Source organism: Scomber scombrus, chromosome 14, assembly GCF_963691925.1.
Source record: "Scomber scombrus chromosome 14, fScoSco1.1, whole genome shotgun sequence".
Taxonomy (NCBI): Eukaryota; Metazoa; Chordata; class Actinopteri; order Scombriformes; family Scombridae; genus Scomber; species Scomber scombrus.
The window spans coordinates 25,379,739-25,407,395 of NC_084983.1; the positions used below are offsets into that span (position 1 = coordinate 25,379,739).

General features: G+C 39.0%; 2 protein-coding genes across 2 annotated transcripts; one reads left to right on the top strand and one right to left on the bottom strand.

Annotated features, from left to right (window-relative positions):
• The first annotated feature begins 3,187 nt into the window (after nucleotides 1–3,187).
• Nucleotides 3,188–7,503, top strand: bnip1b (BCL2 interacting protein 1b). The gene is made up of 6 exons (XM_062432862.1): nucleotides 3,188–3,277; nucleotides 4,550–4,642; nucleotides 4,759–4,850; nucleotides 5,195–5,302; nucleotides 6,072–6,190; nucleotides 6,330–7,503. The coding sequence occupies exons 1-6, from the start codon at nucleotides 3,194–3,196 to the stop codon at nucleotides 6,524–6,526; spliced, it is 693 nt and encodes a 230-aa protein (XP_062288846.1). The 5' UTR covers nucleotides 3,188–3,193; the 3' UTR covers nucleotides 6,527–7,503.
• A 118-nt stretch (nucleotides 7,504–7,621) lies between these two features.
• On the bottom strand, nucleotides 7,622–27,526 carry LOC133993547 (uncharacterized). The gene is made up of 7 exons (XM_062432538.1): nucleotides 27,355–27,526; nucleotides 25,759–25,883; nucleotides 24,730–24,941; nucleotides 15,719–15,904; nucleotides 11,946–12,088; nucleotides 9,151–9,362; nucleotides 7,622–8,352 (listed from the first exon to the last, which is right to left on the bottom strand). Exons 1-7 carry the CDS (start codon nucleotides 27,490–27,492, stop codon nucleotides 8,049–8,051), a joined length of 1,320 nt encoding a protein of 439 aa, XP_062288522.1. The 5' UTR covers nucleotides 27,493–27,526; the 3' UTR covers nucleotides 7,622–8,048.
• Between the last annotated feature and the right edge of the window lie 131 nt (nucleotides 27,527–27,657).

The window sequence follows — 27,657 nt, forward strand, 5'->3', positions numbered from 1 at the left end:
CAGACAATCCCCGCCACCTCCTACTCCTCGATGAGCTCCGGGTAGCACAGCGGCCGCTGCGGTTAACGGACCGGCCCCAGTTGCTACGGAAACGTCGTTCTCTGCCTACGTCACTGAGGCGTCGAGATGCGCCCACAGCTCGCGGACTGAATCAGTTGCAAACGTTCAAAGCAAAATGACGCAGGTTTGCGCTTTGTGCAGACAATCCTCAAACAGCAAACTGAGAGGAAAAACATGACTTCAATTTCAGATGTTTCAGTGTGTTACAATAAAAAAGTATTACATCAAGTATTAGTAAAACAGTATTGTTAATAAAATAATTATAATGAGTTTTTAATAAAAATAATACATTTTATTTGTAACACACTTTACATTTGAAGCAAATCACAAAGTGCTAAAAGGTAAAATCATCAATATAAAAGACAGATCTAACATAAAACATCATAAAAAACAATAGCATAAAGCAGCAACTAGCAAGCTTAATTAAAAGTCAAAGGTTCTGCTAAAAAGAAATGTTTGAAGTCCTTTTTAAAACTCTCAGTAGTCTGTGGTGCCATCAGATGATCAGGGAGTTAGTTTTTTGGTCATGATTTCACTTTCTTTCTTTTTTTAAACATTTCTTCAAATCACCAGTGGGTTATTAACAGTAATTACATTTTTGAAAACATATGGAATTGCCTTTATTTTATGTTTAATATGTCGTTTACTGTATTACTATTAGACTTGATTATAATTTCAATTCACAATTGGTCATTATTTGGACTGTGATGAAATGGACTGTATGATAAAAATTTAAAAGAAAAACCCAACTATGTATGTTTATACACTGTATGTTCTGGTCTGGTGTGTGTGTGTGTGTGTGTGTGTGTGTGTGTGTGGGTGTGTGTGTGTGTGTGTGTGTGTGTGTGTGTGTGTGTGTGTGTGTGTGTGTGTGTGTGTGTGTGTGTGTGTGTGTGTGTGTGTGTGAGAAAGAGTAAAAAAAACTATTTCAGTGGTTATTTGGGCACCTGACTGGCATTTTAAGATTTGAACTATGAAGCCGTCCATTGATGCAACTTGATTGATACACTTTTATACTCTTCAATGAGCAGTTTTCATTTCAAGACATTTTATTTGAATTAGTTTATTAAAGTTATTCACAACCCAGTTTACAGAATACACGTAGGTCTGTGATATTTAGCAAACTGGAATCCATCTTTGGTGTCTTTGTCACCTATTCTCAAAACAACAAAACAAAACTCTAACAATTCATCTGAACAATGGAGAAAAATTGTTTCAGGGTCCAGATGAATCAATGTAGTGAAGTCATGTCATTTTCACAGACTCTTCTTATACGTCTCTATTGTTCTTGTTTTGGAGCTACCCTCCCTTTGACCTGTGTGGACCCTGTACCTCAGATGAGCCAGGCCCTGCCTCTGACTTTTGTCCCAGAGGCCTGTTTACTGTAGGCTTTGTGCTCAGCCTGTCTGGCCCCTCTGTCAGATGCTCTTCTTTTTCTCACTTCTTTAGGTTTAATGAAACTTGTGAGGCAGTGTTTTGTGGGATAGGTGGTTGCACTGGCCACGCGGTTGGTAAAGAACGGACTAATCCTGACTGGTGGGACCTGACGTGTCCAAACTCTCTCTCCAAGCAACTGGTCTTGGTTGACTAGGAAATGCAGGTACTAGTAGAGGTATCTCTTCAGCAGTGAGACATGACTGAACTGACTGACTGGAGAGACTATGACTGGGTATTGTTTAAAAAATTACGATATTGGCACCAATCCAAGTACCCTTAAAGTTATACTGATACCAATTGATTATTTCAATCGATCCCCATCATGTGAATAGAAGCACTAATCACATGTCGCATTAAATCAAAAAGAATGCTTGCGATGATTGGCTGTGAACAAGTCTATACAAATGGTCATATTTTCTAGCTCTGGGTGCAAAAAGGATCGATTGCAAGTATAGTTTGACAGGAGATGTTTCTTCGACGTACTTGGCATTGATTTATTTCGGTTGATACTTTAAGGGTTTCGTTTACCGATACCCAATCCAATCCAATCAAACTTTATTTGTTAAGCACTTTAAAACAACCACAGTGGACCAAAGTGCTGTACAGAAGAAAAGACATAATAAAAGGCATAACAGCTCACATGAGGCATAGAATTGCTTATAAAATACAAATAAAATAAAATGAAATAAACCAAATACAGAAACATGAGTAAAAATAACAGCCATACAATCAAAACAATCAAATAAAATAAAATAAATAAAATCAATGTCTCACAAGGTGTCAAATGCCATGGAGAAGAGATGGGTTTTAAGAAGGGATTTATAAACATACAGAGACCCAGCCCTAGGAGAGACTCAACATGTCGTTCATCGTACCTCATGGCAGGTGATCACTGACGGAGGCAGAGGATGTACTGGACACAGTGGATATAACAGAAGAAGATTCCTCTGGGATATTTTAAGGGTCTCTGGCCTTATTCCCTGCAAAGGAATGTAAAAAATAAAATTTTATAACAGAAAAGAAACAGGAGAATCGCAATTTATAAAATAAAAACATGGACACAAAATTTGATTGCGCAGTTGAATCTAATTTATAAGTTAACTTGTCTACATCATAGACTGTATATGGGTCAATGACGTATAAGGATTTGCAACAACTCAAATTTAGAATAATAAAAACAAGCATATCTAATGCAGTAGTTCAAACATTCAGAATGTTGTGTACCTGAAGATCCATATTACAAATGTAAAAGTGATTTTAGTGGGTTTTTCAAGATTAATTGGCACTGGCCTTAAAAAAAAAGTCATGTGGTGCGACCATGATTCATCTTGAAATAGTATTTGCATTTTTTTTTTTTTTTTTTGTAAATGATGATCTTTTATTTTTATAAGATATTTCAAGATGAATCATGGTCGCACCACATGACTTTTTTTAAGGCCAGTGCCAATTAATCTTGAAAAACCCACTAAAATCACTTTCAAATTTATAATATGGATTTTCAGGTACACAACATTCTGAATGTTTGAACTACTGCATTAGATATGCTTGTTTTTATTATTCTAAAATTGAGTTGTTGAAAATCCTTATACTTCATTGACCCATATAAGGTCTACATCCGTTTGCCCTTTAAAACTACCGGTGCACCAACACAGCGCGTTTGTCTTTGGAGCCTCCGGCTTGCCGTATATAAACAAACATGGCGTCTTCTGCGGATGTTCATGTCCGTATCTGTGGACAAGAAATTATAAAATATGACCTGGAGATTAAGGCCCTCATCCAGGTAAGAAGTGAAAAGGCGTAGTCAGTATATTGGTTTATTAACTCACTGTTTCTGGTGTTGGTTTCAGTTTGGAGAGGTTAGCAACAGAAGTGAAGCTAACATTAGCCGGCGGCCAAACTTAATTAGTGTCACAGTAAGGAAGAAAGAGGACACTGATGAGTCCAAACAATAGTTTCTTTATCACATGCAACATTTTGTTTAAATACCTGCCATTAACATGACATTATAAATATAACTGAGGCAACAGCAGCGTGAAGTGAATGTCGTTGTTGTCGTTACGTAATGCGTTAATGTTAGCTTCTGATTTTGGGTTAAAGGAAACAAAAATAATTACTTTTGAAAAGCTTTAACGTCCTTTAACACTACTTTTAAATGTATGTCACCTTTATTTTGCTTGTGAAAACACAAAAAACGTTGATTTCACTGCTTCCTCCCACCCAGACTACTAAACCCACTTACCATATGGACATGTAGAGCTCTTGTTTTCACTTAGGTAGAAAAGTTATGTTTTCCTTTTGAAATATAACTACACAATATCTTTATAGAATAACCTTTAAAAGCAGTTAAATCTTTTCTTTTCTTTTCGTTTTCAAATAAGCATTATAATATTAGAATATTGAATACTGTATTGAATATTTTCTGGTTTCTTGAGTCCTCTGATAGTAAACTGAATATCTATCTATCTCCAAACAAGACCTTTTTGAGTAGTGGGAAACAATGATGGACATTTTTGAGCATTTTCTGACATTTCATAGACCAAACAATTCATTGATAAATTGAGAAAATAATTGACAGATTGATCAAGTATTAAAACAATCATTAGTTGTGGTCCTAAAGTCAAATCAATAAATCAAAAGAACAGTATGTAAGTAAGTTTACCTTAATGTTGCAGACTTTGGTCATTCAATATTTTCACAATCAATAGCCATTAAAACAAGATTGGTAATTGATTAATGATCAGTTGAGCTGCGTGTTAACTGTGATGGTTCCCCACTACACTATATGCATACCAATTAGAGTAAAATGTAATTCATTAATTTGCAAGTTATATTTTATACAATTAATGATTTAATGAGATTTTGTTAATTGTGTTGTCCCACTGAATGACTCGAGTTATGTTGCATTTTATACATCTGTTTAATTCTATTTCTTTATTTCTTAATCAGTTTTCATTTGATTAAGAGAACGACACATTTTCTTATTTGTAATATTCATTTAGATACTGATGAACCTTTATATGTGTGTGTGTGTGTGTGTGTGTGTTACCTGCAGGACATCAGAGACTGCCCTGGACCTCAGTCTACTCTCTTGGAGTTTAACTCTCAGGTCAAAGATAAGTTCAACCATCTCAGACTCAGGATACAGGTCAGGCCTCAGCCATACATACTTGCTGTTTCTGCCGTGTTTCAGATTTCTCTCTCCAAGTTGGAAATGTGTTATTTGATAGGGGGATGCCATGTTGCTGTTGTTATTGTTTTAAGGATCTGGAGCAGATGGCCAAAGAGCAGGACAGAGAGACTGACAGACTGACCATTCAGGCAGAGACGGAGAGCCAGCGAAAGCAAATGCTGAGGTACATAGATACAAACACACACATATGAGAATTAGGGATTATTTTTATATTCCATTCAAGAATGGATTTTATGCTGATTTAACCACAGTTGCTCTCAGTTTCACCAAAAACCTCACAGATTTCATTGACATGCAACCATTCAAATGTATTATCTCTTCATTTTCATATGAGCCTAGTCATCCAGTAGGTAGATAAATGTGAGTAAATACTGACATTGATGTGGTTTAACAGCATGCATACAAAATAAAATCAGACAAAGCTAACCAGAGGACATGAAAACAAAAAAAAAGATGATGTATAGTTTACAAAGTTGTTGACTGTGTTATGTTTTCTTTTGATTCCAGTAACCAGACAGCTTGGAGGAAAGCTAACCTGGCCTGTAAACTGTCCATAGACAACATGGAGAAGGATGAGCTGCTCCATGGGGGAGACACCGGGAGCACCAGACAGAGGTCAGTGCAGTCGAAACAGAAAGAAAAGAGTCAGTTTCATATCAGTATAACTTGCATACAGTAAGTGTGATGCCATTGAGCTTGAGTAAGTGGTTCACTTTTTATGGGTCATGACCAGGCGGGGAGTTCCGGTCCTCTGAAATGAGGCCAATGCGGAAGTAACTTAAAACTGCATTCTATCAAAAGGCCACCAGGGGGCGACCGTTTTGGTGTCAAAAGGACTTCCGTCTCTATAAAAGTCAATGGGGAATTCACCAACTTCTCACTTGATTTCTAACCTCAGTAAACGTTTTCAAAATGTGTTTATGGTCTCAATCGCTAGTTTAAAGCCTTCTTCAATGCAGTATGATGTTCATTTGGGACATTTTGGCCTCCCTGATTTTATATTTGACGATAAAGCAGGGTATGCATTAGGGCGTGGCTACGTCGTGATTGACAGGTTGATTGGTTCACAGGTTCAGGAGGGCGTCTCTTGCTCCTCCTGATGCCCATATAAGTAGAATCCCTGTTTGTTTTTTACCCGGCATGCACCGGAAATTTTCAAGATGGCGCTGCCCAGATCCGATACTATTCGCTTCCAAGCAGCAGTCCGCAAACCAATGGGTGACGTCACAGATGTTACGTCCATTTTATATACAGTCTATGGTCATGACCTTAATACCTTGCACTCTAACCTACCTCCACTCTAAAAAAGTGGATTACGAAAAATTCCTCTGCTACTTTGCAGAATTGTAGAAAACAAAAAGCTGATTTGTGTTTTTGTCCTCAGGAAGGTGACTAAAGAAAGCCTAGTAGAAACCAGCAGCAACATCACGGAGAGTCTGATGTCTATCAGCAGGATGATGGCCGAACAGGTGAATCAGAGCGATGACACCATCGGCACACTCGGTAAAAACAAAACTCTTCTTTGTCCATGTGTTGTTGGGATTTTGTCAGGGTTATAGTTTTTGTACAAAGGGTGAAACCAAATTACAACAAAGTTTTGATGTCCTCTTATACTGTCAATATCTCCTCCCTTTCACCACAGTTAGCTCCTCCAGGACAGTGCTGGAAACCAACGAGGAGTTTAAAAACATGACAGGGACCATCCATCTGGGAAGGAAGCTGATCCTGAAGTACAACCGGCGGGAACTGACAGACAAGCTGCTGATCTTTCTTGCTCTGGCCCTCTTCCTTGCCACCGTCCTCTACATCCTTAAAAAACGCCTCTTCCCCTTCATTTAGCCAAGTTGATTACTTTCCCCAGACAGGAAACATGGGAGAGAGAGTGGGGGGGTGTGACATGCAGCAAAGGACCTCCGGCCGGGATTCGAACCGGGGTCGGCTGGAAGTTACAACATGTTACAAAGTGGGGTTTTATCAGGAATGGAGAGGAAACAAGGACTAAATGTGACTAAATAATTGATGCACTTTGAGTCTGTTTCATCCTCTTTAGCAGCCTCGTTTTTAGCTTGAATAATATGCAACAATGTGGATTTATAAAAATGTTTATGAAGGTATCAACCTATGAAGGAACACGTAAACCTTCAGCTAAAGTGAAAAGAGCAAAATGGGTTATTGATTTAATGTCTGCTTCAAACAAACTTGTCGTTGGACTGTGTAAAGGCAAAAGTTTTTATACCTGTTGCAAATGGCCGCACTTGATATCACACTGCCCTCTGATCTCTCAGAACTCAGTAGCTTTTATATGAATTTGCAGACACAATTAAAAAAATTCTTACAATTGGAGGTAAGGGTGCACACTTTCATACAGTATCTTCTCAAAGGCATTAATGGTTTTGCACAAAAAGTCACAGAAGTAACCTCCAGTTAATCCTTTTACTTTTCTGTCAAATTACAATCTGTGTATGTGTACTTTTATCTTGTGCCTTCCTTTCCTCCAATCAGACTACTGAATTAGAAATCTGTGTGATTACTTACCACCTCACTGATGTCTAACATGTTGAGTCAGAGACTGTGTGAGTGTTAAACAGAGGGGCTGTTTGTATAATGTTGTATATATTTCATCTACATATTGAGCATTGCTCCAAACATGCCAGTAGATGGCAGAATACCCAACATTATATCAACTGTGCGGTTGTGAATAAAACAGTTTTACACGTCACAATTGACTTACTTACTTTCAAGTTTATTTACTTTCAATCATAATCACTTACAAATGTATTTTGTACATTCATTTAAATAAAAATTTACAAAATATAGCTTGAAACGTGGGGTCTGTATGACACATGGTTGTTCAAGTAGAACATTTAAAGCACATATTTATAACACAGCATAACGTAAGAGCGCTTCCCTTCCTGCAGACTGCACTCTGTCTACAATATAATGTTTGATAGTGTTTGAAACGGACTGTACGGTGCATAATATAACATACCTCATAAATTAAAAAAACAGACTTAAATAGGTAGAATACTGACTTTGAGCCATCAGCTGCACTTTAACTGGAGACAAAATCCCTGTAGTCTTTACTCGTATGTGTCTGTGCCCTTTGAGAGGGGGATGCAGCCACTGTGGTTAATAATGAGGTAGATTCTTGGTTTTTATCCTTGTACAAAGTCAAATGTTAAGAAAAATACAACACAAATACTTAACAGATTAAATAAACCAGCAATACTACACTGAATACTCTGATAACTATTCCTACTTTTATTAATTCTATTACTACTATAATGGTAATAAGTGCATCTTTGGATTCTTTTGTACCCTGTCTGCACCTCCCTGTATGTCTTTGTGACTCGCTTTATATCTACGAAGCAGGGACGTTGGATTCAGTTGCATTGTCAGTCTGACTCAGCCTGCTCGCATCCTCTAGTTCGGAAACTCCGGTTGACTCCTGCAGGGGTCCCTGTGCTGTGATAGGCCGGGGTGGGGTGGGTGTTGGGGTGGTAGTTTGCTGAAGGGCATCCAGTTGGCTGGGAGAACAGGTGCTGCCGAGGCTGCTGCACAGTGCCCCCCAGTGCAGCTCACACTGCCCACGTAGCCGTCGGCCCACCCACGACCTAACCTCATCTCCACACTTCAACAGGAAGTTCATCAGCTCCACGTATGGTCTGGTAGGACATAAGTGATGTTTCCTTAAAGAAACTGATATTAAAACTGTACATAGCTACTATCCCTATGACAAATTAATGCACAATTTTAGACCCAGTTTCTCCTTTTTGTCCCTTCCTGCAAAGAGGAGGTTGACTCATTTTCTCATTTATTTTATATCTTTACACATTCAAGTACCTTTTGGACTCACATTTCTCAAATTAATCTGGGAGACTCACAAATGCTGTGTCTTTTGGGCAAATATCATATTCACAAAGCCAGATTTCTTCAGTTTCCTCCTAACAAAAACTCTTGAGTAACATTGTGGACAACATTACCAGATAATTTAAGTTGGTTTGCATATCCACTTTTGAAAGTTCTATATATTTTTCTCTTTTAATATAATTTGACATTGTTAAATTTTATTCAGTATATTTTCTATCTGCTTGTGAGTTGAGTGTTGTGTTATTTCTGCTATCAAATGTTGCATACTCTTCCTTTAAAATAGCTTGTGATCTTGTATTTTCATTTTAACGACGTTCACAAAATGATGTGATGTGATGTTACATTTTGGGAACAGTCACAGCCCTCCTTTAAGTACTAGTTAAACTCACAAGTATTGTGAGAATTGCGTATTTTTGCATTAAGTCTTCTATAATTAAGCTTTAAGGGTGACTCAGGTCAATACATGGTGATACAGTGCATGATTATGTATCAAAGAGCACTGCGGACGATGGCTGCACTTGTGCCTTTTACATTTGGGTATTTATAAAAGCTTGCTGATTATTAGTTAACGTGTATGTGTGCATTAATCTCACCCCGGGGGGAACAACAGGTGGAATTGGACCAGGTTTCCCATAGTGTCCATGTGGTCCCGCAGAGCCAGGCAAAGCTGGTGTTTGGAGTAGCACTCTCTCTGGAGTGAGAACACCATCTCCTTTACTGCTGAGCACCTGCGGCTCACACAACTGAAGCGCTGCCGCAGTCCCAGCGCCATGCACCGCAACGCATCCTTCACAAATGACTTACCCTGGGAGGAGGAGGAGGAGGAGGAGGAGGAGGAGGAGGAGGAGGAGGAGGATGAGGAGGAGGAGGAGGAGGAAGAGGAGGAATTAGTGGGATTTCTGGTGGGTTGGTTAGCAAAGCTACATGCATCAAATATGGCTTGATCAGGACCTGAAACTTCTACTATTAAAGGAATATTTGTTGATTTTTATTGCCATTTGTGGGCAGTAGAACTCCTAAACAAGAAAAACATATATATCTAACAATATTGCTGTTATAGCATTCGTTTTGAGTCTCTGGCCACCTGTCAATTTACCATTTTCTAAACCCCTCCTTTGAACTACGATTTCCCCTTCATGCTTTAGCAGCTGTAACTCTAAACGGTAAAGCGGTTGATCCCTTCACCTATCATAGCGATAAGCATAAGAATGATACTCTTATGCTTGTAAAGAGTCTTTTTTTAGCCTGTCCAAAAAAAGAGTGTCTTCTCTAACTAATTTTTAGCATGTTCATGTTTAAATAAATGAATCAAAAGGTGGCAAACAAGACTATTGTATTAAAATACAATAAATAGAAGAATAAGATTAAAAGAAATAAAAGTAATCTTCTAGTGTGACCAAATAAATGCAAGGATACTGACTGCTTAAAATGGAATTTAACCACAGCTACATAGCTGATATTTACAGTGAGGCTTTTCTACTTTTCAATAATAATGAATAAAAGCAGAGGACCTAGTAGTGAACCCTGTGGAACACCGTTTGGATTACAGAAAACTATATCCCTCTAAATATGTATTAAACCAGTTGAGGGTCTTTCCAGAAATACCAACATGTTTCAACCTAGCACAGTTTGATCTGTTGTATCAAATACGGCATTCAGACATTTATTAATGTGGTTTTTTGTGTCGTAATTTTTTTTTAAATCCATATTGATATGTTTCATGTATGTTATTACTAAAAAAAGCTACTTAACTGCTAACATAGCCACTACTCTTTCTGGAATTATACTGATGAGTGGTAAATTTGAAGCTTCACCTTTTGGGAATACACCAATTTACAATGCATTAGCAATGTGATACATCATCTCCATAATGAAGTGTGTGAATGAACAGGATCCAGGCAGCAGGTAGAGGACTTTATTTCTGTTACTACTTTAAAGACCGTGTAAAGTGAATTCAGACATTTTCTTCTAAACACATTAAATAGGTCATAAATGTATTTTCTAAATAAGGTGTAAAAAGCATTTCAACCATTTAGATTTGAATTGTGGAGCTATGCTTCAAAAACTGTGTTTCAAGATTTCTGTGTCTGGATTTAAAGGGGCGGGTCTGAAAATCACCGCCGGGTTACGTAAACCCGGCAATTACGTAACCGGTGACCAATAGAACGGTTACACACCGGAGCATAAACCCGCCCCTGCTGCTGTAGAGGTATAAATACATTCACCGCACACTACTACTACAGTCTACAGTTAGCTGAGTTAGCCACCGAGCTAACCGCCGAGTTAGCCGCCGAGCTAGCAGCTGAGTTAGCAGCAGAAAGCTCTCAGACCTAGCGTCCATGTTTCTGGTAGAGATGGTGACTTTGATTGACAGGTGACACTTGGTAGGGGGCGGGGCTTCAGCGGCCACTCCCACAGCGTTTGGGAGCAGAGAAATAGGCAGACTTTTACACAACTTTGAAGCCTAATTTCATATATTTGGCGATTTTTTTAATCATTCAAATTTGGCAGGGTGGTTAACAACACACTTTTCTGTGGTATGTCAAACTCAGAACACATATTTATTTTCACTTTACACAGACTTTAATAAAGTTTGAATGATCTATCTTTGTAAAAACATTAAAAGTCAGTGTAGGAAAGGACACATACACTATCCTCTGTCATGCCTAATCACAGTTTTTTGGGTTTTTTGTCATAAAAACACATTTTAACAAAGATCCAGGAACAATTGAGTATTTCTGTTTGGATTCAGCGGTTGATAAATTGTTGTAAACATCTGAGGTTATTAGCATCGTAAGTAAGGAACAGTATGGCTGAGCTTAAAGTCCATTATCATTGCAATTAACAAACTGAAAATTAAAGCATCAGTAACGTTGCTATGGTAACTTGAAGGATACAAATCTCCTCACCAATCAGAGATAAATACTCTCATAATTCTTGCATTTTTTTATAAATAGTATTGTTTTGTCAGTCACAGATCTTCACTGAACATCCTCCACTGTGTCCGCTCATTCTGGAGAAACACTAGACTTGCATCACTCTCTCGTCTACTTCTATTCTAGTAAAGTAGACAAGCTGTTCCCTCTCTCATTTCACTTTCAGCTCTCAGTTTGTTCTGTGGCCGGTGCAGAACTATACTCTCCTCCTTATACAACAGGCATTCCTCACAAATGACTGTAATTACTGAAGGGATTAAATGTTGAAAAAAAACAACGTATCTCAATATGTACAAGCCGGCCCTTACTTGCTGTTGTACTTTTAGACTGTCAGTCGGTGCAAAAGTGGCCAAATGACAAATTACTTTCACTAATTGTTTGCTGAAGTGTTTAATGATACTGTGTATGTCTTAGTGTGTGTCATGAGGTCATACTCTCGTTCTCCTCCCCACCTGTGAGTCGTAGCGCCCAGCGTTGTGCAGCAGAGTGAGACAGATGTGGTGCAGGCCTTGGATTTCACAGGAGTTGTTGCTAAAACACTGAAACATCCCACAGCCAACGTCCCCTGAGCCCACCAGGCAACTCTGAATCTCAGCTGACCGAAAGAGACAGACAGAAAGAGATCAGCAAATACTTTCCTACAGTACAGAGATCACAAAGAAGAGAGTGTCGTCCAAAGCATATACTCCACTGCAGGTTCAATATAGACATCTCAAGTCTGCATGACCTAGGGAACTTCACGTTGTGTCACGCAGGAAGCACTGTGGTGGACAGCAGGGTGGGGTGAGGAGATGAGGAGACACAGCCAGATAAAACTGTCCAAAATCAGTGATGGGCAAGAGTGTTTGCAGTTTGCAGAAAGTCTCATTTTTAAATAAAATATTGTTATGAGAAACTTATCTGGGTGTCAGAAGATAAAGGTCACTCCAATTTACTATTAATTAAGCAACATGAAAGTTCAATTGAGACCTCAAAGGAACAGAGCACGGTGGTGGCTTTATGATGACACCCTTTTTAATCTTGGAACAGCATTAGGGATCCTTATGATGATGTTGCACGTGCGGTTATAGGCCAAATGTCCGCTGTGCAGGCTGCAGGTCAGGTGCTCCGGGCCGGAGGTGCCGGCATGCACAGCCCGGTTGGTACGGAGGGAATGTGCTTGGACAGGATCGAGCCGCCGGAGCTGCGCATTGAATTACAGCCACCAACACAGCGAGCAGGGAGGTGCGCTTTACCAACAGGTGTTGTGCCAATGTAGTTATCCCCGACAGAAAGTGTTTCCCCTGGCCGCGGGAGCGCGCATGCATTCAGCGAAGGAGGAGAAACAGCGCTGCGCTTGATTTCACCCAAGTAAAATTTATATTAAACAATGCACTCAAAATGTAGCTATAAAAGACAGATGAAGCCTGGCCATCAAATGATTAATAGGCTACTAACCTACTCTACAACCTCTATGGTCATAGATAGATAGATAGATAGATAGATAGATAGATAGATAGATAGATAGATAGATAGATAGATAGATAGATAGATAGATAGATAGATAGATGGATATATAGATAAAAAGCCAAGTTAAAAACCATCAATAATAGATCAATTGAAAATCGATTGATAAAAAGTGTCCCTCTTTTTTTTTCTTCATAGATGACATCAAAGACAGAATTGGGTAATAAAATCAATTAACTAGGATTCATGAAACATGTGTTCTGTTATAACAAAAATATTGAGATTTCTGTTGTAGCATTATGTTGGATTTTTCTATTTTTACCAAGATTTTACTATTTAAATTCCACATGAAATATGTTAAACAATGTAACATCGATATGCTAGAATGAAAATGAACAGCTTCTTTCCAAAGACGTCTAATTTTAAACCCAAATTCTTTGTTTTTCCAGATTCAGTATGACATTTGCAAGAGATGGAGAGGCCTTCTCTTGTCTTGCCTGTGATGTATAGGTTCTATCTGTTATGTAAGTTGTACTTTTATATAAGTGTGTGCGTAGTGTGTGTGTGTGTGTGTGTGTGTGTGTGTGTGTGTGTGTGTGTGTGTGTGTGTGTGTGTGTGTGTGTGTGTGTGTGTTATATCACATTTATGACTTTATTTATCCCTGAAGGGAAGTTCAATACTCAGACAGCCCATTTACCATTAATTAAAACATTTAAGTGTGAAGCCTGTGGTTACAAAAGAAAAAAAGATCTTCTATATCTCTCCATTCTGTAGTGAAGAGAGAGGAGCGTCCACATTAGTCCATATGTGTGTTGTTCATAATGGCCTCCACCATCTCCAGTTCTCATCTCTCCGAACCCTCCCCCAGTGAATCCAACCTGGATGCAACTACAGATTGATATATGTATATTGATAAGTGGTGTGCATGTCAGTTATTATAGTCTTGTATGTTTCCATTACTTTTGATTTATTTTTGTTTTCAATTCAGTTCAGTTTCAGTTAGTGTACATAGTCTGTCCTCATTTAATTTTAGTTTTTTTTAAATTTTTTTAGTGCTTTTATTCATTTCAACTATATATTATTTACATATTTGTAATTTAATTATAATATCTTATAAATAAAGTACAATAAATCTTTGTGTCATGCATCATCCATCAATTCTGGCAGACCAGAAAAACAGTCTGAAATAATGTGTTTCCCCCCATATCTTTGGCTAGAAGAGAAGAAACTTGCTCATAGTCACAGAGGTTGTAGAGTAGTATCTATATATAAATAAATAATTTGATGTTCAGGCTTCATCTGTCCATTTTGAGAGAGGGGGATACAAATTCTGGCAGACAGGTAAACAGTCTGAAATAATATGTTTCCCCCATATCTTTGGCTAGAACAGAAGAAAAGGTTATAGAGTAGTTATAGAAGTTATAGAGTGGTAGCCTATCTGAAGTACACACACAGTGAATCATTTGATGGCCAGGCTTCATCTGTCTATTATAGTAGCTACATTTCGAGTAAAGTAGATTTAATAGACTTCATTGAAGCCAGAAAACAATCACAATGATCTTGATTTTGGTTATCGACGTTTATTTAGTTCGACAAATGCCATACCAGGACTTGAATTACAGCGTGTTATGTGTCAAATCACACGAGGAAATGATTGCCTTGGTATTTCCGTTCAGTACGTAGTACGACGTGACGACGTACAAAAGAATACAAGCATTTATTTTGATGGGTGAGCCACGTTGCAAAACCTCGTAGATAATTACAACACCAAAACATTGAATTCAACAATGCAATTGTTGTTAGTTTTAATTTACTTGGGTGAAATCAAGCGCAGCGCTGTTTCTCCGCCTTCGCTGAATGCACGCGCGCTCCCGCGAGCAGGGGAACGGCACGGCCCGGAACAGACCCGGCCGGCCTGTGATGTTAAAGAGGAAGTACACTGAATGTTAACTATCCAGAGGGGAACATTAGTTTAACGATGCAATGAAAGGTCCCATTAGATCAAAATAAGAGGTGTGAAGAGGTCACTTTAATTAACTCACCACTGAGTATTTTACTGTCCCGTAAAGGAGCAGAATCACTAAACTGTCAATGTGTGTTTATGTTATTATTATTATAAGCCCAGGTGTCACAATCAATACTCAACAGGTGTAAGTCTCCAGCTCTGGTTGTCCAATGAGAGCATCGCAGCCACAGTGTCAAGCCAGGCTAGAGCTGCGATTAACAATTATTTATTTCCTCGATTAGATGCTTGATCCATAAAATTTAGGAAAAGAAAATCTCGACCACAGTTTCCTAAAGCCAAAGATGACGCCCTCTAATGTCTTGTTTGGTCCAGACCAACAGTCCACAACCCAAAGATGTTCAGTTTACTGTCATAAAGAAACCAGAAAATATTCACATCTGAGGAGCTGGAAGCAGACAATTTGGACCCTTTTTTTTAATTAAAAAATGATTTCTGATCCATTATCAAAAAAAATGGTGATTAATACGATAGTTGGGATCTAATTGATTAATCGACTTATCATGACCAGACGTACAACTGGTACATCAGACCAACAAGCTACTCAAATGGAATAAAAACCACATTTAAATCCCCATAAAAGGTACTTTTGGGCATTTAAACGTTAAAACAGAAAACAAAACATTTCTAAGAATTAAAGGACCAGTGACATTAATCGACCACCAGAGGCTCCAATATTGGTTAAAAGTTATAATATCTGAATAGAGTGTGCCATGCTGAGGACAATGAAGGCAGGACTGCTGTTAACAACTCACCTGTGCTCTGCAGAGAGAGGCGTTTTTTGGCTTGGCTCACTTGTTTCTCCTGGGCATCATGCAGATGATCCAGAGCCAGCACCTGTCGACAGGCCAGGGGCAGAAAAAAAACAAAAAGCACAGCTGACAAGTTCCCCTGCATACTGACGCTTTGTGTTTGTCTGTGTTCCTCTCTGGAGTTTCCAGCTCAGACTAAACACGACCGTGAAGGCTGAAGTATATAAAGGCTGCGCGTTCACGACGGCCTGAGTGAAGGGAGCTCGTGTCTCCACCAATCACAGGGCAGCCATGTGCACGCGCACCACACTGGAGCTAAAAAGTTTGTTATCGATGAGAGAAAAGAGCATGATGAATATATCTGCTGTGTTTCAGGAAAGCTGATTGATTGAGTGAGTGTCGATCTGGATCCGCCTCCTCATTGAAGACTGAATGAATGAAAAAATGAATGAACGAATGAATGGGGGGGGGGGGGGGGGGTGGAATGAGTGCTCGACAGAAGAAGGGCCTGGGAGAAAATAAATGCCACATTCATAAACTCTCCCAAAAAGTGAAAATGTTCTTATAAGGTCTTTCTCTTCCTCTGGAGTCGGTGGGAGTACGTGAAGGTCAACCACTCAAGACATCCACACTCAATTAACCCGCCAGCCGTGTGTGTGTGTGTGCGCGCGCGCGCGCGCGCGCGCGCGTGTGTGTGTGTGTGTGCGCGCGCGTGTGTGTGGTTGAGGGTTAGCAGCTGCTTTCTTGGCAGGGAGACGTGCAGTGAGCAACGTATCTGAAACAGCCAGACTGAATAAGACAGAGCAGGAGTATGTGAGCAGAGAAAGGCTTTCCAAATTCTTAGAGTGCTACATTCCTGTTAACTGGAAGTTTTCACGTCATGAATATGTGTCTATCTAACATTATCTAACAGGCTTTATATACTTATATATATAGGCTAGAATAGCTTTATAAATGGTTAAAAAAAACGGCTTTATTAATTAATTATTTATGAGCAGATCCTTTACTAAAGTACCAATATAGCAATGATGAAAAATCCTACTTAAGTACATAATTATTTAAATGTATTGCAGTAAAAGTTATTCATCTGAACCCTCTGACTGATATATTATTATATATGACATCATTAGATTATTAATACTGAAGCATCAGTGTTAGAGCAGCATGTTACTGTTGTAGCTGCTGGAGGTGGAGCTAGTTTACACTACTTTATATACAGTTAGTTAGTTTAGTCCAGTGGTTCCCAACCTAGGGGTCGGGCCCCTCCAAAGGGTCACCACATAAATCTAAGGGGTGGTGAGTTCATTAAAGGGAGAGGAAAGAAGAAAAAAAAACTTTCTGATACATGAAGCTGCTTCAGATTTTGGACTTTTTCTTTAATCTTTGATTTTTGGTGAAATATTGGATCATTTGAACATTTATTGGAATTAAAGCATGTGAGAAGTTTAGAGGGGAAAATCACTATTTTGGTGGAGCTGTTAACAACTCATAGACATCTGAAATGTGAGCCCGACTACACACTGCTTTTTGGTTTCATCTTTAACAATGTGTTGTATTTTAAAAGCGTGTTATATTATCTTATTATATTATCTTATTACCAGGCGGGGAGTTCTGGTCCTCTGAAATGATGCGAACGCGGAAGTAACTTAAAACTGCATTCTATCAAAAGGCCACCAGGGGGCGACCGTTTTGGTGTCAAAAGGACTTCCGTCTCTATACGTCAATAGAGAAATCACCAACTTCTCACTTGATTTATAACCTCAGTAAACGTTTTCAAAAATGTGTTTATGGTGTCAATCGCTAGTTTAAAGCCTTCTTCAATGCAGTATGATGTTCATTTGTGAAATTTTGGCCTCCCTGATTTTATATTTGACGATAAAGCAGGGTATGCATTAGGGCGTGGCTACGTCGTGATTGACAGGTTGATTGGTTCACAGGTTCAGGAGGGCGCCTCATGCTCCTCCTGATGCCCATATAAGTAGAATCCGTGTTGTTTTTTTACCCAGCATGCACCGGAAATTTTCAAGATGGCGCTGCCCGGATCTGAAACTATTCGCTTCCAAGCAGCACTCCACAAACCAATGGGTGACGTCACGGATGTTACGTCCATTTAATATACAGTCTATGCTTATTACCCATTATCCATTGTGTCAAATCTTCATCTGAAAAGTAACTACAGCTGTCAAATAAATGTAGAGCAGTACGTACAATATTTCCCTTTGAGATGTAGTTGAGTGGAAGTATGAAGTAGCATCAAGTAAAGTACAAGTACCTCAAAATTATACTTAGGTAAACTACTTACTAAATGCAATTACTCGCTTTCCACAACTGTTTATAGGCCATTAATAAGAAAAACTTTGAGGTTACCAGGTTGTGAAAACTCACTCAGACAAATTGACAACATCTTTCTAAACAAGACTAAAGGAGTTGCATGCAAACATTTGCTAAAGCAGTAAGTACAGCAGAGGCTGATGGGAAAAAAACAAACTACACGATACATTTATATTGTGATGATGCAAGTGCCAGTTAAAAAAACCCAAATTATTACAATTCATCCTGAGGAGAACTTGGATATGTGAACCAAATCTTAAAGACCTTGTAAAGTGAATTCAGACATTTTTTTCTAAACACATTAATAGGTCATAAATGTATTTCTAAAAAAGGTGTAAAAAGCATTTCAACCTTTTAGATTTGAATTGTGGAGCTAGGCTTCACAAACTGTGTTTCAAGATTTCTGTGTCTGGATTTAATGGACGGGTCTGGAAATCTCCATAACCGGTAACCAATAGCACGGTTACACACCGGAGCATAAACCCGCCCCTGCTGCTGTAGAGGTATAAATACATTCAGCGCACACTACTACTACTACAGTCTACAGTTAGCCAGTTAGCTGAGTTAGCCGCCGAGCTAACCGCTGAGTTAGCCACGAGTTAGCCGCCGAGCTAGCAGCTGAGTTAGCAGCAGAAAGCTCTCAGGCCTAGCGTCCATGTTTCTGGTAGAGGTGGTGACTTTGATTGACAGGTGACAGTTGGTAGGGGGCGGGGCTTCAGCGAACTCGGCGGCCACTCCCACAGCGTTTGGGAGAAGAGAAATAGGCAGACTTTTACTCAACTTTGAAGCCTAATTTCATATATTTGGCGATTTTTTTAATCATTCAAATTTGGCAGGGTGGTTAACAACACACTTTTCTGTGGTATGTCAAACTCAGAACACATATTTATTCTTACTTTACACAGACTTTAAGTAATACACAGTTGTTGAGACATTTCAACAAAAACCAAAAAAAGGTCAAACTCTTGGTGGAAAGATAGAGGATCATCAAATTCAGTTGGATTCATTTTCCGAGGATCACAAATGTCTGTACAAACTTTTCTGCAACTCACAGGTTGTTGAGATATTTCAGTTTGGTGGACAATGCTATCCAGTCATGCTGCCAGCGTCGCTAATGAAATATCTGAAGACATTTATTACCAATTTATATACACTTAATTAATGATGATTTATGGCTTATCAGAAAGCTTGAATCCAATGAGAATTATTATAATTATTACCAAATATAAAGGATGAACACAAAGAGATTTTTCACAACCTGGAAACACGTTTGTTTTAATTAAAGGACAGGTTCACAATTTTTTAAAGGCTGTTTTAAAACAAATGTCAGATGCCTGCTGGGTAAAAAAACAACACGGATTCTACTTATATGGGCATCAGGAGGAGCATGAGGCGCCCTCCTGAACCTGTGAACCAATCAACCTGTCAATCACGACGTAGCCACGCCCTAATGCATACCCTGCTTTATCGTCAAATATAAAATCAGGGAGGCCAAAATTTCACAAATGAACATCATACTGCATTGAAGAAGGCTTTAAACTAGCGATTGAGACCATAAACACATTTTGAAAACGTTAACTGAGGTTAGAAATCAAGTGAGAAGTTGGTGAATTCTCCATTGACTTGTATAGAAACGGAAGTCCTTTTGACACCAAAACGGTCGCCCCCTGGTGGCCTTTTAATAGAATGCAGTTTTAAGTTACTTCCGTGTTCGCATCATTTCAGAGGACCGGAACTCCCCGCCTGGTTAATACTGATCATTAGAAGATCCTTTCATAATGCTCTTACAATGTAAGAGATAGAGGTCAATATCCACAATCCTCCTGTGCAAAAAATTGTATTTAGACGATAATCTGAAGCCAATATTAAGCTTTGGCCACCCAAAGGAGTCAAATCAAGTATATTGTTCAACGTTACAGTGTTTTTATTAACAAAAAGTCTGTTTTTGTTACTTTACTCCCACTACAGTTTAACAGGGAAACACAAAGACTATAAATGTGGCAGATATCTACCTCATATGACTAACTCAGACTACTGAAGGCTCAACTTTAGATCAACTTTTAAATGACTGTGTGGACACACTGTGGATTTTGGCCCCCATCACTCACACTGAAAGCACATTTGAAGGAGATCTTTTAATATCCAGTATGAACAGGAGGAATGATTACAGCGAGGAAAACCTCTCTCAGTGTTCATATGGACACCTGACTTGAAAAACTATGAACCTATCCTTTAAATGTTCAACGGCAACATCTCTCGCCAGAAAGAAATAGTTTAGGAAAATATGTGTGTTTGTTAATTTGTTTGAACTGAGCCTTTCAAACTGAAGGGGGAAGCAAAAAGTAACTGACTATAAATAACTGAGTCAATTGTGACTCAGTAGTGTGAGATCAGTAGTGAGTCACTATTTTTGGGTACGGGTGTAATCCAGCATATAAAACCAGGAGGAACATACGTCATTAGTATTATATTTCTATAATCTCTTGTCCGCTTCTAATGATGAGCACAAGACTTACTGTCTCTTTAAAAAAACACTTTGTATAATGTTTGCGTTTGTGAGTCCAAGGTGAGTTAAGTTTGGTGTTTTCCTTTACGATACGTTCAAAGCTTTCAGAGTAGTTGTTGTGGTTGTATGTTTTGACTTTGACGGCCGTGACCCTCGACCTTTGACATGCAGAAACGGACAGGCCACAGTCATGTGACGCCCAAACAAATACCTCACACCTCCTGCCTCCTTGGGTTAATTGGCCCTTCATCAGAGAGGCCTTCAGTGGATGAGATTGAGGATAAATTTGCGTCGTGGTGGGAGGTCAAGGTAGATGGTCAGGGTGTGTGTGTGTGTGTGTATGTGTGTGTGTGTGTGTGTGTGTTTCTATGCAGGGGCCCCGTCTGGGAGGCCATTCGAGGGCTTCTGTTTGGACGTTTGTAGGACCCCCCCCCCCCCCCCCCCCCAATCTTTCTCATGTGTTTTTCTGTCTCATCTTGCTTCAAAACAACATCCCTGAACACCACCACCACCACCACCCACACAATGACCCTTGACCCCGACACCAAACACACACACACTCACATGCCCAAAATGGCACACTAATGCACATAGACACCACTGTGCAAACAGTACACATGCAGGACCCTCTTGTACTTTCTGTCTCTCACATGATCATGTTGTAAACAACATCTTACATGTCTGCCTCTGAGAGTCCAGATCAAACTAGTAGTAGAAGTACCTTCTTTGAGATCTGAAGAAGCATTACCGTAACCTTTGGGTTTATAATCTCAGCTATCAGCTACCTGTTTTGCTCTTATGTGTTCAGTTCACTAGAGTTCTTGTGATAGGATGCAACACTTATAACCACCAAGCAGCATTTTCTGTGCTGAGGTTTCAACATATTTATGGAGCATGAGATTTTGATCTCGATTGATCTAAACACTCATTCTCTAGTAGTCTCTTAGTATAGCCTATTCTTTATATTTTGCTATTTTAGTATGTATAGTTACCGTATTTAGTATATCGTAGTATATGTATCGCCACTATGTGTCCGTGTAATGCTGCTGCTACACTGTAATTTCCCAGCTTGGGATCAATAAAGTATATCTATCTATCTGTCTATATATCTATCTATCTGCCATTCTCTCATCCTGCATACACCCTTACTATGGATCGCTTGGCTTTGATAAGGTTTTATTTTGATCTTGGACTAAGATATGTAGATATACTTTGGGATTTGACTTGTAAGTGTTAATCTATAAGATACCTTAAATGTACACAAACCTGAAGTTAATCAAACAACCCAGTCTTCATTCTGACATTAAAGAGGAAATGTCTTCTCAGTTGCCTCCTTTAAACATCTGGCTGACTGAATGCATTTGCCTCTACAAAAGGGGAACAGGCAAAATGGATTAATTGAGAGCACAAATTAAGTAATCCGTGCACACAATTTATTCAATCTATAGCATGATTTATTAAATCAATCAATCATTCCATACATATTTGCCTCCAAAACAAGGAACATACGTCTAATTTAATTTGTGTGTTAGAAATTGCAAAAACAATTCCAGCAAAACCAGTTTACACGTGGTGTACAGATTATCCATTAAAGACTATACCTATAGACTTTGTCACTGCTGTTGAGTTTTTTATATGCAACAGTGATGCTTTGAGCACCTCTAGTGATAAAAAAGAAGATATGATTTTGTGTGATGTAGGTTATCTGATAGGGAGGATAGCAGCTGTCACATAAATTTTATTAATTGATATCTCATAAGACAATTAAAAAAGGAATTAATAAACTTTTCTGCTAATTAATAAATCAATTCATTCATAAATACATTTAATTCATGTGTATTTAATTAACTGATATTTAAATTGTCAGTAAGGATTATTCAAATCATTTAAAAATGAATATATTCATCCATCTATTGAAGTCAGTGCAGTAGCCTCATATAAGATTCAGATAAACTTATTTTTGCATATAATGACGGCATGGACACACTGTGGTTCCCATCCCATTTTGGATCGGATCACTTATACTGAAAACACATTTGAGATCTTTTAATAGCCAGTATGAACAGGAGGAATGATTACAGCGAGGAAAACCTCTTTCAGTGTTCATATGGACACCTGACTGTTGTTTTAAGTCTGTGAACCTGTCCTTTAAAGCATACCAACCATAGTGACTTCATGGGACGATGACCTCTGGTTTTTGTGCAGCATAGACACAAATGCACACAAGACACACAGAGCATACACACAGAGACGAACAAAGAGCAAGAGCACACACACACTTTGACACACATTTATGTTAACATGTGGATCAGTCCCCTGTCAAAAACAAGTGGCTGAATCAATAAAGTTACGCAAGTTGTGATGACATCCACACACAAACATTAAAAAGGGACTCACTGAAGTGTTGGTCGGGATTTACTGAGGCTTTGACAAATTCTTCAGTGTTGCCTTTGATCCTTTAAGGAAATGATCCACACTCTGCATCCCACAGGCAATAACACTAGTTGTAGTTCAGGGTAGTAATGATGCACGTTACATAGAAAGATTAAGACTTTTTTTACATGTCTCTGCAGGGACGATGCTATAGTTTTCAAAACAAGATGAACACAAGTAGTTTAACTGTGTTTCTGACCTCCGGACATGACGGTCCCTTTATGGCTCATGCACAAATGTATGGGGTTAAAGCCATTAATGAATGCAACTCATAACTTCATGGGGTCAAGATGTATATTTAAAACTAAAGTGGTTTGATTATTAATTGATCACCAGAAAATAATCATTCATTTTTCAAGCTAAAAATGCCAAATATTTGCTTGTTCAAGGCTCTAAAATTATGAGAATGTTTATTTTATTACTTTGACATTACTATTAATTTAATATTTTGGTTGATTTTGAACTATTAGTTGGACAAAATAAGACATTTGATGACATCATCTTGTGCTTTGGGATATTGTGAACGGTGTTTTTCACTGTTTCCTTATGTTTTATTGACCTAATGATCAACCGATTGAGAAAAAAAATGAATAGGTTAGTAGACTGTGCAATACTTACTCTTCATCAATGCAATTTCTTGAAAGGAAAATAATGAATTAAACTAATTGTTACTTGCAGCCCCTGCAGTTCATGGTTATGATTGTCTTGATTGTATGCAGATTGGCCTGTATGTGAGCAGTAGGAACAGCAAAACCACTTCCAGTGAACCTAGAATTACTTTTTGGGTTGATTGTACCTTTAAACTACCTAACTGAGAACAACTACCCCACCTGGTGGCAGTGCTGAGGTACTACAGGTTCAACTCTTCCACAAGTATCACAGTCATCCGCTGTCTTCACTCAGAGGACAGAAATGATTGTGCAGACATGAGAGTATTTAAACTGATAAAAGCTCAGAAACTATAAACTGGTAAAACAAGAAAAAGAACACAGAGAGAAAGATGATGTCACGTGTTTAGTAAAGCAGAAAAGATGCACACTCAGAACTACAGACTAAATACATGCACCAAAAAGGAAACCTGACATGGCACAATGAGAAATTATACTCACTTCGAATTAAATCATTCAATTTATGGGGTTTTTCAGGCTTATTTTTAAACTTGCAGACACTCAAAGTCTTCTTTCTCTAATCGTCTTCTCAGGAAGTCAATCAGCTCGTTAATCATTTTGAATAAGTGTGGACACTCGTCAACGTTTCAAGTGGAAAACGTCAATACAAACAGCAACATAACACAAAGAAACTCTGTAACTAATCTGCATTATTCCAATTTATTTGTCTGATATCGCACATAAAAAAAAACAGGAACAAAAAAGCATTAAAAAATAATAATCCAGTTTGTGTGCCATGTTTTCTTAAAGGCAGGGCTGTGATGGTGCGCCGCTCAGCTTTGTCTGATTTCTCCACTAGTAGCCTTGTGCAGCACAAACGGGCAAGAAACATCTCGTGCTGAACATTACAAATGTTTCCAGACTTAAGTCTTTTGAACGGAGGTAGCAGGAAACTACCTCAAATTCTTCTTCCCTCTTCCTTGATGTTGAACCTTTCAAAAAGGGCCAAACAACATTAAGTGTAGACCAGTAAACCAGCACGTGTATCTGCAGAAAGAGAGAAATACACATTTCTGTAACTTTACTTCTCAGCTGCCTGTGACCTTAGAGCATACTTCAGTTTTTTAACAGACCTCAGGGGGTTTTGGGACCAGAAGCAGGTGGGACCTCTGGTGTTTCCGTGTATTCAGACAGTGCAGGGTTACAACTAAGCACGCTCTCTTCCCTCCTTTCCCCTGACAGAAAGTCATGGATGGCAGTCTCTATGTGCGGCCGAAAAGTGTGGTTCATCTTGGGGTCCACAACCTGAGTGATGATCCTGTCCACACCGGACTCCAACATGCCCGATCTGAAACACCACAAAATAGGTGGGCTAAAGAAACAAATGCTGCTTTTCCACTACACAATTCCAGCACGACTTGCCTTGACTCGGCTCTCCACGGTACGGCTCCAGAACAGACCTCCATTACAAAAAAGTACCTACTCAACGTGGGCGGGGTCGTCATAGCATGGCTCCGCGAAACTGCTGTGACTTCGTTTTATACGCGACACAAAACACAAACAACGGAGGACATTGAGGCAGTGGTGTACTTGCTGCTGTATGAGGCTTTCTGTCACACAAAGCAAGAAAATTGAGCCGTATAGCTGTAACTATGGTAACGCTGTACCTATGGTTGTAACGCTGCTGCCGGTATTTAAAAATGCCGGGTTTGATTCTTGTGTGGGACGGCTCATGACGCTTCCAGCGACAACTACCAATCAGCGGCCAGCAGTGTGTCGACGTCACATTTTAGTACCGGCTTGGCTCGCTTGGAACCTCACCAGAGCAGGTACTAAAAAAGTACCAGGTACCAGGTACTTTCCCTAGTGGAAACGCAAAAAGAACCGAGGCGAGGCGAGCCGAGTCGTGCTGGAACTGTGTAGTGGAAAAGCGCCATAAGGTAGTTAAAGTACTAAAATGTCATACTTCAGAAAAAGTACTGTTGATATGATATCATCAGGGTTATCTTGGCGACAGAAACAGGATGTGAGTTTTCATGTCATTAAACATGTCGAGATGATTGTACAACAGCAGAGTTGGGCTCAGGCTGCCTCTCCAGAAGCAACTGACTTACAACAGAAATATACTACATTCATGAAGTAGCTGAATGGGAGGAAAAACTCACTGGACAACACTTTGCCTCAGGCCGTTCCTCATCTGGTTCTTGTTGATAGACGGGTTCCAGTCCTGAGTGCTCAGCTGCGATGTGACAAAGTTGTCGACTTTCTGTCGCAGGTTCTGGTAGGCTGGCTGAAGGAAATGTCAAACAACACTGAGAATCCAGAGCTTTTTGGGCAACATTGAAGGCAATGAAATTTGGGACCTTTCCACCTCAAGTTCCAATTAGAAATATACAATAAATATTTATAATTATTTTAAAAAAGGAGAGAGAGAAGAGAAAGATATTATACCAACATACTTAAAGCTTCAGTGGTTTCTCTGGACAGGTTTAAAGCTTCGCTGCAGGGACTCTCTGTCAGTGGGGTTGCTACGAAGTTTTATTTCCTCAAATTGCTGCTGTTTCTTAGTCTAGCTCTAGTGTTGAATTTGTATTTTCTATTTTCTATTTTGTTGTAGTTTTAGTCATGTCTTTTTATTTTACAGACTGCCAGGTCAAGAGGTCTGTCTGTAGCCTATTACTTGTTTTTATGTTGTTTGTTTGAAACTTTATGTTGCTACCTAAGAGATTTTTAAGTTTTTAAATTTTTGGTTAAGTAGAAAAAACATTTACAATAACATGAAAGACATAAAATAGGAGATCATAACGATTTAAATGAATGACATTAAATGTGAAAAATGCTATAATACTTTTCAATGGCTTTTTTATCAGTCAATATGGATCAACCACTGTACAAAAATGTGCATCAGTTGCACAACATGATTTTATATTTCCATTTTTTTATCCTCTGAGTTACATTAAGAGAAGTTATAAAATCTTAGGCTATAAGAAAAATGTGTTTAAGATGTTTTTCTGACTGCTCTCAAATGTTTAAGGTGTTTTTTTTTGACTGCTCTCAGATGTTTAAGATGTTTTTCTGACTGCTCTCAGATGTTTAAGGTGTTTTTCTGACAGCTCTCAAATGTTTAAGGTGTTTTTTTTGACTGCTCTTAGATGTTTAAGGTGTTTTTTTTGACTGCTCTCAGATGTTTAAGGTGTTTTTCTGACTGCTCTCAGATGTTTAAGGTGTTTTTTTGACTGCTCTCAGATGTTTAAGGTGTTTTTTTTGACTGCTCTTAGATGTTTACGGTGTTTTTTTTGACTGCTCTCAGATGTTTACGATGTTTTTTTTGACTGCTCTCAGATGTTTAAGATGTTTTTCTGACTGCTCTCAAATGTTTATGATGTTTTTTTTGACTGCTCTTAGATGTTTAAGGTGTTTTTCTGACTGCTCTCAGATGTTTAAGATGTTTTTTTGACTGCTCTAAGATGTTTAAGGTGTTTTTTTTGACTGCTCTCAGATGTTTAAGGTGTATTTTTGACTGCTCTCAGATGTTTAAGATGTTTTTCTGACTGCTCTTAGATGCTTCAGATCTGGCCCTGAACGGTGTGTAAAGATTTGTCTTACTGAGGTTTTAAGGAGGGTGTAGTTTATTGTGCATGTAAGGCAACAAAATAACAAAATCAGGGTTGATCAGAAACTTGATCGATAACGTTATTAGCTACTAACAGGATTTATTGATTATGCTAGCTGCCAGGTTAGCCTTAGCCGACTAACTTTACCTTCGTATCGACGTCTGCCAGACAGTCCCGACGGAACTCATCGAAGAGCCCCCGGTTCTTCAGATGCTCCACAATCATACCGATGAGCTGCGGGTCTCCCGGTGGGAGGTTGGCCGCGTTCCCAGTGCCCTCCGCCATCAATCCGGAGTAAAGCTGCTGTTAGCTACGGTGATAGCTAGCTGCAGAGCAACTTGTGCTTGTTTCTATGCAGCGGATGGGCTCGATTTAGTTCTGTGTTAGTCATTAGCGGGCGGGGTGATCGTTAGTCAGACTGGCCCGAGGTTCTCCGGTAAACGCCGTGTT

Coding starts and splice junctions, on each gene's coding strand:
- bnip1b (XM_062432862.1), top strand. CDS start 3,194: ATGGCGTCTTCTGCGGATGTTCATGTCCGTATCTGTGGACAAGAAATT. Junction 4,851..5,194: donor CAGCGAAAGCAAATGCTGAG/GTACATAGATAC, acceptor TTTTGATTCCAG/TAACCAGACAGCTTGGAGGA. Junction 5,303..6,071: donor ACCGGGAGCACCAGACAGAG/GTCAGTGCAGTC, acceptor TTTTGTCCTCAG/GAAGGTGACTAAAGAAAGCC.
- LOC133993547 (XM_062432538.1), bottom strand. CDS start 27,492: ATGGCGGAGGGCACTGGGAACGCGGCCAACCTCCCACCGGGAGACCCG. Junction 25,884..27,354: donor TGGCAGACGTCGATACGAAG/GTAAAGTTAGTC, acceptor CATTTCCTTCAG/CCAGCCTACCAGAACCTGCG. Junction 9,363..11,945: donor CTGGGCGCTACGACTCACAG/GTGGGGAGGAGA, acceptor TCCTCCTCCCAG/GGTAAGTCATTTGTGAAGGA.